General features: G+C 33.6%; 1 protein-coding gene across 2 annotated transcripts in view; it reads left to right on the plus strand.

Moving 5' to 3' along the window:
* Nucleotides 1–14,540, plus strand: part of CHD1 (chromodomain helicase DNA binding protein 1) — a 73,894-nt gene that overhangs the window by 12,682 nt on the left and 46,672 nt on the right. For both annotated transcript variants that reach the window (XM_032275613.1, XM_032275614.1), the window contains exons 3-7: nt 9,931–10,132; nt 11,147–11,269; nt 12,096–12,160; nt 13,966–14,115; nt 14,217–14,488. In XM_032275613.1, coding sequence (XP_032131504.1) covers nt 9,931–10,132; nt 11,147–11,269; nt 12,096–12,160; nt 13,966–14,115; nt 14,217–14,488 — 812 coding nt within the window. The remainder of the gene's footprint in view (nt 1–9,930; nt 10,133–11,146; nt 11,270–12,095; nt 12,161–13,965; nt 14,116–14,216; nt 14,489–14,540) is intronic.

Raw genomic sequence — 14,540 nt, forward strand, 5'->3', positions numbered from 1 at the left:
AGTATTCTTCAGACAGAGAGAAAAGCATGGAGAAAGGTACAAGTGCTGAGTTCTAAAATCACTCCCCACAAAATCATGCCTGTGATTGCATTTCCCCCATTTCCAGTTCCTCAGTCAGGAATTGGACCAGTTTTATTTTTCTTATTTTATTTTATTGAGATTGAGTCTTGCTCTGTTGCCAGGCTGGAGTGCAGTGGCGCAGTCTTAGCTCACTGCAACGTCTGCCTCCCGGGTTCAAGCTATTCTCCTGCCTCAGCCTTCCAAGTAGCTGGGATTACAGGCGTGCACCACCACATCTAGCTAATTTTTTTTGTATTTTTAGTAGAGATGGGGTTTCACCATGTTGGCCAGGATGGTCTCAGTCTCTTGACCTCATGATCTGCCCACCTTGGCCTCCCGAAGTGCTAGGATTGCAGGCGTGAGGTGCCATGCTAGGTCTATTTTATCTTTTTGCTTTCACTTAAAGTATTTCTTTTTTTCTTTGGCATTTTGTTCTAATAGAAACTCTAGCTCCAATACCCATTAGTTGAGGAGATGAGCAGGTGAGCTAAAATTGTGTATGTATAAAACCTGTTCTTTCCAAAATGTTTATTTCACTAGTGTTAGTACAATGTGTTAGCTAGAGAAACAGGATACTATATTAGAGACCTCAAAACACAAAGGCTTAAATATAACTACTTATTTCACTCTCAGGTAAGTGAGTTCTGTCCTTTGAGATTATCCAGGTCCTCTGGCTAGTGAGCACCCTTGCTCTTCTTAATGTATGGTGTCTAATAATCTAGTGGTTGCCCTTTTCAGCTGCTAGGGAGGAGATGCAAAGTGGGAGGATTTAAGGCAAGCCACTTCATTTTAAGGCTATGAAGTAGAAATCACACACCGCTATCACTTCTAGCTATATCTCTTGGCCAGAACCTACTCACATGACTACACTGAACTGTAGAAGATACTGAGAAAGCTAATCTTTAGCTGTGTGAGTATGTGTCAACCAAAACTGGGAGGGATGGTTATTAATACTAGAGGACAAACCAAATAGGTACTGGATGGATGGGGAGGGGCACATTTTCTGCCACAAACATTAATAGATTTTTTTTTAAATAAACTACTCTCCTAAGAAATTAGTGGCTTTCATTTTTCTGAACTTCCTTTCAGTTCTCCATATGTATTCGTAATTTGTATAGTTGTTATTACAGTGTTGGCATTTATTTACACAGCCTTCTCTGAGCCTCTATTTATTTGTTCATAATTTGAAAATAAAAGGATTAAATAAGAACTTACTGACACAGTACCAACTAATAACATCATATTTTCTTTTTTATTAAATAATTTATTTTGCAGATATGTGTAGATTTTATTCATAGACATTTTCTGTATTTATACTTATAAATATGATAGTCCAAAGAACATCTAAAGCAAATTTTGAAGTAATGATTCTCATTTTAAACTCAAGAAACATCAGTGGTTTTTGTCTCTCATATCAATATTGAACTACTGCTATGTGTTAGGCAATTATGTTTTAATCTCTTTTCATCTTCCCAGTAATCTTGAAATATTTTTATTAGTTCTATGTGGCAGAAACCTGAGGCTCACCTAACCAGTGTACAGGGACAAATAACAATTAGAAGGAGAAGAAAAGGCTAGAGAGCTAGAGGAAAATAATTCATGTTTGAACTTCAGAACATCAAGTTAGTCCCAAATTTCCCCTGTAAGTGTGTGTATACAAATTCTTTCAAGAATTTCCTAAAAGAAGGCTGCCTCCCCTTTTTTTAAGAGTTGGGGTCTGGCTCTTGTCCAGGCTAGAGTACAGTGGCACAGTCATAGCTCATTGCAGCCCCAAACCCCTAGCTTCAAGCGATCCTCCTACCTCAGCCTCCTGAGTAGCTAGGCCTGCAGGCATGTGCCACCTTGCCTGGCTAAGTTTGTATTGTTTTTGTGGAGACAGGATCTCATTATGTTGTCCGGGATGATCTCAAACTCCTGGCCTCAAGTGATCTTCCTGCCGCAGCTTCCCCAAGTGTTGGGATTACAGGTGTGAGCCACCATGCCTAGCAAGAAGCTCTTTTGAATGACGTTGACGCTTAAGCAGTAGCTATAGGTGGAAGGGAACAAGAGGCGTAGGATGAGAATTTAGTGCAGTATGCTCTGTTCTTTAGTAAATACTATTATTTGATTTGTGTATTTATAGCTCTCTTTCTCAAGCACACAATTCCCCATTATAATTCTGAGGAAAATTAGTTTACCTTCTATCAGGGTTTTCCCAACACCCCTTCCTGAAATCTAATTCATCTAAACACTATTAACAGGTTAAAAAAATAAAGAAAAAGTAGGGAAATTATATATACAAAAAAGGAAATGTGTGCTAAGAGCAGAAGTAAATAAATGTGTATGTTATTTAATATAATTGAAAATAAATGACAGATCTAAGACTTTGGTATAGGCAGTCTAATTTACATAAAATGTTTAAATACTCATAAACAGTCTCTTCTCCAGTGCTACTAGCAGTTTCTGAGGTGGCTGTTGTATACATTTGACTTTGCCTTCTTTATTTTATTTTAACTTTTTGAGAGAGAGTCTTGCTTTGTTGCCCAGGCTGGAGTGCAGTAGTGTGATCTCGGCTCACTGCAACCTCCGCCTCTCAGGTTCAAGCTATTCTCCTGCCTCAGCCTCCCAAGTAGCTGAGATTACAGGTGTGCACCACCATATCTGACTAGTTTTTGTGTTTTTAGTAGTGATCGGGTCTCACCATATTGGGCAGGCTGGTCTCGAACTCCTGGCCTCAGGTGATCCACCTGCTTCATCTTCCTACAAAGTGATGGGTTGTAGCCGTGAGCCACCATGCCCAGTCTTGACATTTGCCTTTTTTAATGTTCATTTTTACCTTTTCAGATTTTTAAGTTTTGTTCAGTTATTTTATTTCTGTTGGCCTGGTTTTGCCAATTCATTGACACATTATATATTAGATAATTTTGTTTATATTTTTCTTATTGAATGTTTACTTGTCTGTTATGTTCACTTGACTTCTGTGGCTTTTAGATTTTTGCATCGTTGTACTTTTTTACTACCTGCAAAGAAGATTTCACAATCTTGGATGTTAATGAAGAAAACTTGTGATATAGTAGGTTGCAAAAATCACAACTTTTACACTGCAGTATATATTTTTTTGTGATTTTTTTTCTTTAGACCATTCTCCATAACAGTCAGTATGTATTTTATAATTTAAAAAAAGTGTTCTTTTACTTAAGGCCTGTATTGTTATTAAATTCAGGAAAATTTACACTGGTACAATACTTGAATTTTCAATCTGCATTCCAGTTTGATCAATCATCTTTCAGTACAGAGATTACATATTGCATGTGACTGTGTCTTTGTCTTTCATAACATTGGCATTTGAAAGACTATACGCTAGTTATTTCATAGAATATATTTCTCATTTTGGGTTTTTCTGGTATCCACATAGGATTAGATCCAACTTATGCATTCCTTACTCTGCATATACAGCTGGAGAACTTGTAGGTAATGATATAGCTCTCTCAGGTGTTTCATAGCTGGAGCTCACATTGTTTGCCCCTATTAGTGACGCTACTTTCAATCATTAGGACATGGTGTCCAGTTTCTCCACTGTGATTTCTAATTTATCTGTTACAGCTAAGAAGCAATTTGTGAGAAAACACTTTGAATCTGTGTAAATATCCTCCTCAGCAAACTCTTCCCCTAGATTTAGCATCCGTTGATGATTTTTTGCCCAAACCAGCATTTTCTATGATGATAGCATAATAATGGTTTTCTAAGAGTACTACCCTGTCTACATTTACCAGTTGACATTCAGAGCTCTATCAGAGCCCTCTGTTTCTGTCATCAGCACAGACTCAGGGGTTCCTGTTTTGAGTAATGATCCTTAATTGTCTTTATTTTTATGCTCAAATCAGATTTGGTCAATGGAAGCCTCCTCAAGTTGGCTCCCATATCCTTTTGTTTTTCCTCTGTCCTTTTTGACATGCCTCCATATTTTTTCTCTTTTCATTTTAGCCCAGGAAGATTGTTAGACTCATCTTGTACTTTTCCTATTGCAGCCTTAGAATCTGCCGTTTCTCAAAGGAGCTGTAGTTTATTTAAGTGTGGAATAGTATTTAGAAGTCAAGATTTATGTGCTAGGTGATTGTAAATTTAAAGCTTCAGAGAGAATGAGTTTCTATTGGTTGATAAATAGCACATCAAAAGACACGCTGTTGTAAATAAAAACGATATCTGCGTAGGGCCATTTTTTTGGTATCACTATTTGTAGAATCAAAGAACCGAAAACAACGTGTACATCATTGAGGGACATGAAACTATGATGCATCTGCAAAATGGAATATATGCAGTTGCACAAAGAATAGTATGTTTACTACTGTGGAATGATCTCCAGAATATAATGTGTATATGATCCGCCACCATTTATTTAAGAGTGTAAAATATTTTAATGACTATTTATGAAAGGGGGAATATAAACATTCATAATTTGCTTATATTAAAAAGGGGAAAAAATAAAAATTTTTTAAATGGTTACTGTAGGGGAAGAGAGGACATAGTGTAGAGGAGTCAGGAATGGAAGCTGAACTTCTGACTGTAATTTGTTCTGTAGCTCTGAAGTTGCATCCAAGTAAATAAAGCAACATAAAATCAGTAAGAAAGCACAGTCTCTATTAAAAAAAGCAAATGATCCTAACTATGCCAAATTGGTGGTCACACAGAGATAAATTATTTTACCTGCCTTTATAGCAGTCATTTCACTGTAGAAGTCAGTATACTTTCCTGAAAACAAAAGGAATTGCATAGTCATCTTAACTTTAATAATCATATTGTTTATAATAATGGTATTATTTTGAAACTATTAAAAATGAAATAAAGCAAATAAGTAGTGCCATTTGCAACCAAGAAACTCAAGTGATGACATGAATATAAACTCAAAGAAATAAAAAGCCTGCAGTTTTGAATTTGAATTACATGAATTCTTAATGTATTTTCTCTAAAAATACACACATTCTAGCTCATTCCATTGAAAAACCCTAAATAAGGCAGCCAGTCCAGTAGTGATAGATTCATCTCAGAAACTAAACTCAGATTGTAGTTTAGTTTCCAATTTATTATAAATAGAAGGGCTTTTTGTTAAAGTGGCTGGGTTATAGCCTGAAGCAAGAAAGACACAAGATGAGCCTGGTACATCCTGTCATATTAGAAAGACACATAGGTTATCAAAGACTACTTTGGGTCTTGTCAGAAGTACTTAGGAGCTAATAAAGGGATTCCTTTTGGCTAAAGATGGGAGAGTTTGGAAATCAACAAGGATGCTTGACAGTGGATTAAAATTTGTTACATAAATACAAATCCATGAGTTCATAATGGGACTTAAAAATTTTTTGGTCTACTTTGAAGGATGCTGGTGATTTCATTCATTTTGAAAACTGGTAAATAAGGAAAAGAAATGAAGGGCCTTTTCTTATACCTCAGAGTTAACAAATATGTGGGAAAGTTTCACTTTATGGAAGTGTTCCACCTAATAATGAAGAAAAGATGTATTGATTAACTGATAAATTTCATGATTTTACTGCCTCTAATGAATGAAGACACATGATCATCAATGGCTGCTAAAAATATTAGGTTATGAAGTGATGGAGAGCTTTATAATGGATGGATAAGGCTGGCAGTACCTGAATCCACAGATTTATACTAAAGCTCACAGAAAAGGAAACAACAAAACGTTAAGTGCCTTCTGGTGGAAGTCCACAATACCACTTATAAACTATTATTGTCAAGAAGAACTGAAGTTGAATCTGATCAAGCCTCTAGATATAATAGCCAGTTTATAAGAAATACAAGGGACAGAAAAATAAGTTAAATGGTAACACAAGGGTGTGCTTTGCAAACTCGGGAAAGCAGACCAGTGGAAGAAACAATCATGAGACTAAAGGGATAGCCCGATGTGGAAATTTAATGTTACTCAATATACTTAATGTTTAATATAATAATATTAAATATCTTTAATATTGCAATATGATCTTTTAAGATATATTGGAATTGCACGTCTACATATAGTTTTTTAGTTGAATCAAGATAGGCTTGAGTTGATAATTGTGGAGCTGGATGAGAGATTCAAGATAATTCATCATATTGCTCTGTACATTTGAAATTATATATAAAAATATACTTGGGCCGGGTGCGGTGGCTCACACCTATAATCCCAGCACTTTGGGAGGCTGAGACGGGTGGATCACGAGGTCAAGAGATCGAGACCATCCTGGTCAACATGGTGAAACCCCATCTCTACTAAAAAAAAAAAGTACAAAAATTAGCCGAGCATGGTGGCGCACGCCTGTAGTCCCAGCTACTCAGGAGGCTGAGGCAGGAGAATTGCTTGAACCCAGGAGACGGAGGTTGCAGTGAGCCGAGATCGCACCATTGCACTCCAGCCTGGGTAACGAGCGAAACTCCGTCTCAAAAAAAAAAAAAAAATATATATATATATATATATATATATACACACACACACACACACTTGAAACTTTGAATTACTGTCTTTTAAATGTGATATTTCTCCTTAATTTTCTCTAAGAAAACTATAATTATATTACAGTATCTATTAATGATGATTTTTCTTTTGGGAATTGAGTGAGGGATTCAGTGGGTTTATTTTTTTCCATGGGTCTGTTATCTGAATAAAGAATTTAGTATTTTTAATAATCCACCTACCACTTTAATATTGTGCCAGTGAGATTTAATGTACTTTGAGGATAACTCTTAAGTGTTGTACAGATATTTCAGTTGTATAAAAGACTAGTAATATTGTTTATTACCTAAAATATTAATTGGAGATCAGAGATTTCATAGCCAAATTTGTGAGTTTTACATAAAATATGTAAAACTATATCCCTAATGTCTCTTTGATTTACTTACTTCGTCATCCATCTACCCATGAAACATTGTGCTCTTCATTTAGTACTTGACATAAGAGTAGCAATAAGTCAGTCCCAGCGCCACTCAAGGAACATACGGTCTTAGGTAGGGTACGTAAAAACAAAAACACTCAGTGATTATTACATTGTTTGCTTGTAACCAAGATAGAGGTGTATATTCGAGAAGTTTTGGGAGTGCTGAGGAAGGATACCTAATTTAACGTTGGGTTGGGATAGAGTTGGCTGAGATTTGTTGGAGGAGTAGCTATGAGATGGGACTCAAGTTAAAAATTACATAATGAAAAGAAAAGGAATGGTACAAAGGCAGGAAATGGAAAGAGTAAGTGGCTTTCAGAGAATTACATGTACCTTGTCATGTAAGCTTGAACTTAGGGCTGTAAGTGAGCAACTAGCTGAAAATAGATTTGAGATTCCTGAAAGATCTCATACATGTTTGTTGAATTTTGTTATAGGACAGAAAACTTGAAAGGCCATGATCATCTTTTTATTTTAGAAAGAGCATTTTAGCAGAAGGCAGAAATAAAATTACTTTATTAGGGAGAGGCTTTTCATCTATTTTAGCTCAAAGTTTTATGTCTGTAACTTTTTTTCTGGCCCCATATATATTTTTCTTTCATTTAAAAAAAAAATCTCTTTTTAAAAAAAATTATGGAAAACTTTTAACCTAATTCCAAAACTGAAGACTCATTTCAATTGCTGTTCCTTCTATTCTTCCCTCCTTTTCTCTTCAGGTAATCATTTTTGAATTAGTTGGACCATTGTTGCTTTTCAAAAAATACAAGCTAGTATATATAAATATTTTTCATTCTTATACAAAAGAAGCATTCTATAAACATTTTGTATCTTTTTTTCACTTAAACTGTATCTTAGATCATTCTATACCAGTAAATAAGATGTTTCTTACTCTTTTTTGCATATTCTTTATCCTGCTAAAGAAAAACTCAATAAAATAAATACCTTATTCAGTGTGTCTATTACCCAGGGTAAATACATTCTAACAATAAACCTGTGCCATTAGAGTAGCCTAGCCTCCGGCTGTTGCTTTATCTCCAGACAGAACTACTTTTGCCTAAAGAATGTGAAAGGAAAGATTTCTATATTAATTTAAGAATTTTGATTTGTTAACAAGCAGTTTTTACTTGCTATGCATCTGAAATGATTAATGAAGATATTATTAAGAATTATAGGCCCATGATGGCCCCCACAATTCAATCATTCATTCATCTATCTACTTTTCACATATTTATTGAGCACCCATCTGTGTGGAGCTATGCTAGGTACACTGGAAAAAAGAAACAGGATCCTCATGACGCTTTTAAGCAATTAAAGAGATAGTGTTCTGCTTAACTATTTGATGAAGAATTCATTCAACAGCAGTTTCTTCTAAGTGTTTTCTAACTACTATACCAAACCTGGTTGTATCTTTAGTGCTCTCCATATATGTGGATCAGTTATCTTAAGCATAGCAAAGAATATTTATCCTTTTATACGACTGTCTTGATGTTAAATAGTTCTTTTAACCTCAAGTTCTTTTAACCTCTTTTAACGGTAAGGACTTTGTCTCATCTCAGTCTCTCCCCAGTGCCTAACACATGATAGTTCTCAATAAATTTTATTGAATAAATGAAAGATTTGCTTACCTACTGTGTTAAGGGAAAAATAAAATTATATGTCAGGAAAAATATCTTTTAATATCCTTGATAAAATTTCTCACATGGGATGCAAGTAAAATATGGCTTTAAAAATTAAAATTTAATACGCTGGTTTTGGACCTCAAAACCATGTGACCAGAGAGCAGACATGATGGCATAAATGATCTTTATAGCATAAGCCTTTAAGAAGCAAATTTTTATTTGCCATTTCTACGAATAAAACATTTCTTCCCTTAGATTTAAAGACACAACTGTGCTTGTTCATACTTTAAGCGTTTATATATTTTGTAGAATCAAAATTCTTCCTGCAAATTTTTATTTCTCTGTTTTCATGCAGAAATTATTAAATCCTTGTTCTGGAAAAAGGGAATTACTGTCCGTTGTCTCAGAGTAGTACCTCCATCTGGTGGCATTTTGGAAAATTACAGAAGAGGACAGAAGCTTGTATTTTCTTGCATATCTGTAAACTATTACCTGTGGTTTCTCATAAAGCCAAATGAAATTACATCAAAAGCTGAGTCTACCATATATACCAGAAATTTAATGCCCTGGTTTTCAACATACAAACAAATGACATTGGTGATAATCACATAGTTAGCTGTTTAGTCCAGACCATTGCTGATCTTAGACTAAAAATTAGAAATGAAAAAAAGATACTTTATGAAATGTTAATCATGTATGTGTATACACCTTAGGAAATATGAGAAGTATGCTGTTTCAGATTTATTAATGAGGAACTTAATAAGTGATTTTCTCAGACAAGCAGTGTTACTGATGTTTTTAAATAAATTAATTTTATCATAGCTCAATTGTAATAAATCATATTCTCCTGGAGTGATAGAACATAGAAACTTGAAAATGAGCAGAAACTACAAATAAATTTCTGGCTGTTACTGTAAGAATTTTTTTTTTTTTTTTAACACATTTGATCTTTTCTTCACACATTTCCTACTTTATAATTATCAGAGCTTTATAAAGGTAGGTACCATGGCTTCAACTTCTTGATTTCTCAATTTCTAAGCTAGGATCTTGTACTTAGTAGGTTTTGCATATTGTTTTAGAAGAAGATTACGATCTTATTGCTTATGTTTTAGCCATAAAAATCTATAAATCTCTCAACTATGTAATCTATCATGTAGAAACAGATAAATCTATCAAGTATGACAGTTGTTACTATAGATTAACTAAATCAATTCCATTTTTTTTGGCCAAGGATAGTTGAAATATTAAGTATGAAGTAAAATTTAATGATTTGGGGCTTTCTACTGACGTCTAAGAAAAATTAAATTCCTAATGAATTTTGTTTGAAATTGTTTATTTTCAAATTATAGCCAGTCGGATGATGATTCTGGGTCAGCTTCAGGCTCTGGATCTGGTTCGAGTTCTGGAAGCAGTAGTGATGGAAGCAGTAGCCAGTCAGGTAGCAGTGACTCTGACTCCGGATCTGAATCAGGCAGTCAGTCAGAGTCTGAGTCAGACACTTCCCGAGAAAACAAAGTTCAAGCAAAACCACCGAAAGTTGATGGAGCTGAGGTAATCAATAAAATACCCAATGAAAGGTAGATTGCTTGTATTACTTTGGGAAAATTTAGAGCATTGGTTTATACCATTCTTAATCTAGCTTTTAGAGAAGATGAAAAACATTTTATAATTTACTTTCAGTGATTCTCACATTCATGGTGGTACATCTGTGGACTAATTGGCTTGGAATAGATGCAGTCTCAAACTAGAAAACACAAAGTATAAATCGCATACACACAAATGAAACTTTTTCTGCCTCTTGGGCAGAAATTGAGTTTCATAAACAAACATCCATTGTGTCATAGAGAAGAATTTAAGACTTCATGAGGTCTACTTGTTAACCTTACTGTGTATGATCTCTGCTTTCAAGATCTTCAAAGGAGATACTTTATTGCTAATAGCAGGATAATTTAATAGAACTTAGAGTCCTCAAATATAATGATAGAATAGGGTAAGGGGCTATTATGTTTGAAGAAAGCTACTACAAGAGATAGAAAAACTAGTCTATACTTGATAATAGTATAGTGTTACTTGGAGTACCAGTCCATGAGGAGATAAGATGCTTGAGGGCCAGAATATAAATTGACACACAGCTTCCTTCATAGAGAAAATCTTGCTGCCACCCCCCTCAATGTCTAAACTATAACATTGTACCTAGTGACATCCTTGATGTATATTCTGACTTAGCCTCTTCATCTCACACTGATAAAATAGGTAACCACACTATGAGTAGCACTGATATATAGTGTATTATCACTTTGTTGTTGAAAATAATGCTGTTAACATCAAGAGGATATTGATTAATATTGTCTGTGGAACTCAACACACCAATTTTTTAAATATATAACTAAAACTCAGCATTTTATTTAATTACCTTGCAATGATAATTTTGTTACATATAAGTAAGGAAAATAGTCTTCATTACTTTGAGGCAGTAAAAATGGTGGTGTAGTTTTTCAATAAATTAACCTTTTTTTGCAGTTTTCTTAATACTTCATCATTCACTGGTTTATATTTCTATTATAGTTTTGGAAATCTAGCCCTAGTATTCTGGCCGTTCAGAGATCTGCAATGCTCAAGAAGCAGCAGCAGCAGCAACAGCAACAACAACAACAGCATCAAGCCTCATCCAATAGCGGATCAGAAGAGGTGCATTTTCATCATGAGCTATTATTTTAAAAGTGGATGTGCTGGTGAATCACTTAACTAGTATTTGTGAAATTAATTAAAAATAGGTGCTTTAAAAGAATAAATAGGAAATACTTTAAGTGCGTGTATCAAGAATCTTGAAATACAGACTTGGCATTATCCAATAATTCCAATTTTAGGGATTAATCCAAAATAAGCAGTGGGACATTTGTATGCATTTGCTCATCACAGCAAAATTAGAAATAAATGTGAACTCCATGGGAAATAATTAAATGTAATGTGCTCCTATGCACGTATATCCATGTACATATATGAATAAAGGAATATTATACTGTTAAATCATATTTGTACAAAATAATAACAATTCTCAACATATTTTTGAAAGAATAGATGGCCACTCTATAAACAATTTCATTTCTTTGTATGCAAGCATGCATACACATATGTTTGCACAAAAACATTTAGGAAAAATTATAATTCGAAGTTATGGTGAAGAAAAAGTTAGTTCAAAATTTGGCATGCTAGCACCTAGGATTTCTTGTTGTGGCCACAGTAGGCAACAGAAATGGTCTCCAGAGAGGGTAGATTTTAAGGTTTTATGCAAAATGCTGTCGTTGTGCAGTTTACCTAGTTTCACTGGCTATATTAATTTGCAATAAAAATGTTACTAATTATTTTTGGCTAGTTAATGTAAATAAAACTACATTTAAAAAAGACTTCACAAGTACTGTTATTCGTAAAGTGAATGTTAAATAGTATAGCAAGTAAAAATTTTATATGGCTAAATTCTGATGATTAGTGAATGATACAATTTTTTTTTCTACAGGATTCCTCTAGCAGTGAAGATTCTGATGACTCATCAAGTGAGGTTAAAAGGAAAAAGCATAAAGAGTATGTAATTTTTTTCAACTGACTTCTTCCTCTTAGAAAAATCCTAATGATTTTGTATTTATTTCTTTATGAAAATTGTTGCCGAAAGGAGACTTTTCTAAATTCTTGGTTCATGGCATTTTTATAAAGTTAATTTACATCATTACACAATTAAAGATAAATCTCTGACATCTTTCGGTGACCACCTGAAGGTATTATGCCATTTCTTTATCTCCTATAACGTCCCCTATATATTTTTAAACTTTAAAATCTCCTTAGTTGTAATATCAGAAAATCTTAATAACTTGGGCAATATAGGAGAAGAGGGATGACAGGATGACTGATTTTGGATGATTCTTTTAATTATGTTAATAGCTATCCTTACTGTTCAGCTGCATGTGAAATTTACTTCATACTGCAGAACTCATTTTAGAACTCACTATAATTTTCTAAAGATCTTGACCCAGAAAGTATTAAGAATACTTCAGATTCTCAATCCATGTTCATTTAAATGGTTTGGAAACGTTATTCCATTGTCTTGTCATTTTTCTATTTGCTTTTGATATTCTGCATGTTGGATTTGTTAATTATTTTTCCCAAAAGATTCGTGGGTTTTTAGTGTGAAGATTCATGTTTTTTAGTGTGTTTATCTTTTATTCTGAAAAATCGATCATTTTATCTTTGGATTTTTTTCCTTTTCAAAACTACGAATCTCTCTGGTCCTCCTATTAATAGATATATATTGGATCATCTAGGGTTTTTTCCCATGAATCTTACTATATCATGCTTTTAATCCCTTTATTGGCATGCTGAGTTCTGATTAATTTTCTTAGATTTGTCTTCTAGTTTTTAAATACAGCATAATTGCATTTTCAACTACTGTGTCTTATCAGCTGTTTTAACTCCTCCACTGAGTTGAGAACATATTATTGCAAGCAAATAATATGTTTAAAAAAATGAGTAATTTGGGACAATAGACTTCCTTGGATGTAAAAATTATAATTTGTGTTATAAATGTAAAATGGAGACTATTTTCAGTGTGCAAGCCCTAAAAAGATTTCAAAGTAAAATAGAATTTGCTTTTGTTATGTTTTTATCATAAGCAGATTTTATCATATATGCTTATTTATGTAGCCTTCATCATAAATACAATTGGTGCAAAAGTTACACAGCAATGAAGCAGAAGCATAACTGAAATAGGATATAGTGTATTTGTAAGAATTAAATGTGTGTCTTTCATTTGAACTTCATATAATAGCAGAATATTAACATTCATCAGTGTTTTTTCTCTACATGTTGATTGGGATGAAATAGACTTAATAGACTAAAAACAGTAATAAAGGTAAGGTACTCAATGAATGAGAAGGTACTACTGCTTCAGTGTTTTCTTTTACATTTTTCTATACTATAAGTTTTTCTTAATATCTACTATTTAAAAAATCAGTGTAAAAGTGTGTTTTTCAGAATCACAGCCTCTAGAGAATTAAAATGGCATGGATTCATATTTCTTTTTTGAGAGGGCAAGTAGAATAATTACACAAGATTTTAATCTATAATGAAAATTAAAATAGCACTTATTTATTTGCTGTTCACTGCTGTATGACTAAGTGATTAACAAAACTAGAGTTGTGAGAGAAGTCTATGAAGAATATTTTCCAGAGTGTTTTTATTCTACAGTTCCATCATTTTTAGCATGAGTAAAAGCAACAGCGTTTTTCATAATAACTGAAATATAGTTTAGTTGATTTGATCATCTTTGTAGTTTATTAGGGATAAAATTTGTCATATAAGTACAAATAAAAATACTTTATAAATTTTGTCTACAGTGAAGATTGGCAAATGTCTGGGTCAGGATCTCCATCTCAGTCTGGTTCAGATTCAGAATCTGAAGAAGAGAGAGATAAAAGCAGTTGTGATGAAACGGAATCTGATTATGAGCCAAAAAACAAAGTCAAAAGCAGAAAACCTCAAAATAGGTATGGTCTGTTTGATAGTGAAAATTGGTTGTGGAAGGTATACATTCTTTTTGTATACAGTTTCTTAAATCTTGTTTTTTTTTCTCCTTGCCCTTTCCTAGATCTAAGTCAAAAAATGGAAAGAAAATTCTTGGACAAAAAAAGAGACAGATTGATTCCTCTGAGGAGGAGGATGATGAAGAAGATTATGATAATGATAAAAGAAGTTCTCGTCGCCAAGCAACTGTTAATGTTAGCTATAAGGAGGATGAAGAAATGAAAACAGATTCTGATGACCTACTGGAAGTCTGTGGAGAGGATGTTCCTCAACCTGAGGAAGAGGAATTTGAAACCATAGAAAAGTTTATGGATTGTCGGATTGGGAGAAAAGGAGGTAGTTTTTAAAAACATTTATTGTTTGGTTGTTTAAATAATATTTACAAGAG

Source organism: Sapajus apella, unplaced genomic scaffold, assembly GCF_009761245.1.
Source record: "Sapajus apella isolate SASKATOON/1434 unplaced genomic scaffold, GSC_monkey_1.0 scaffold1, whole genome shotgun sequence".
NCBI lineage: Eukaryota > Metazoa > Chordata > Mammalia > Primates > Cebidae > Sapajus > Sapajus apella.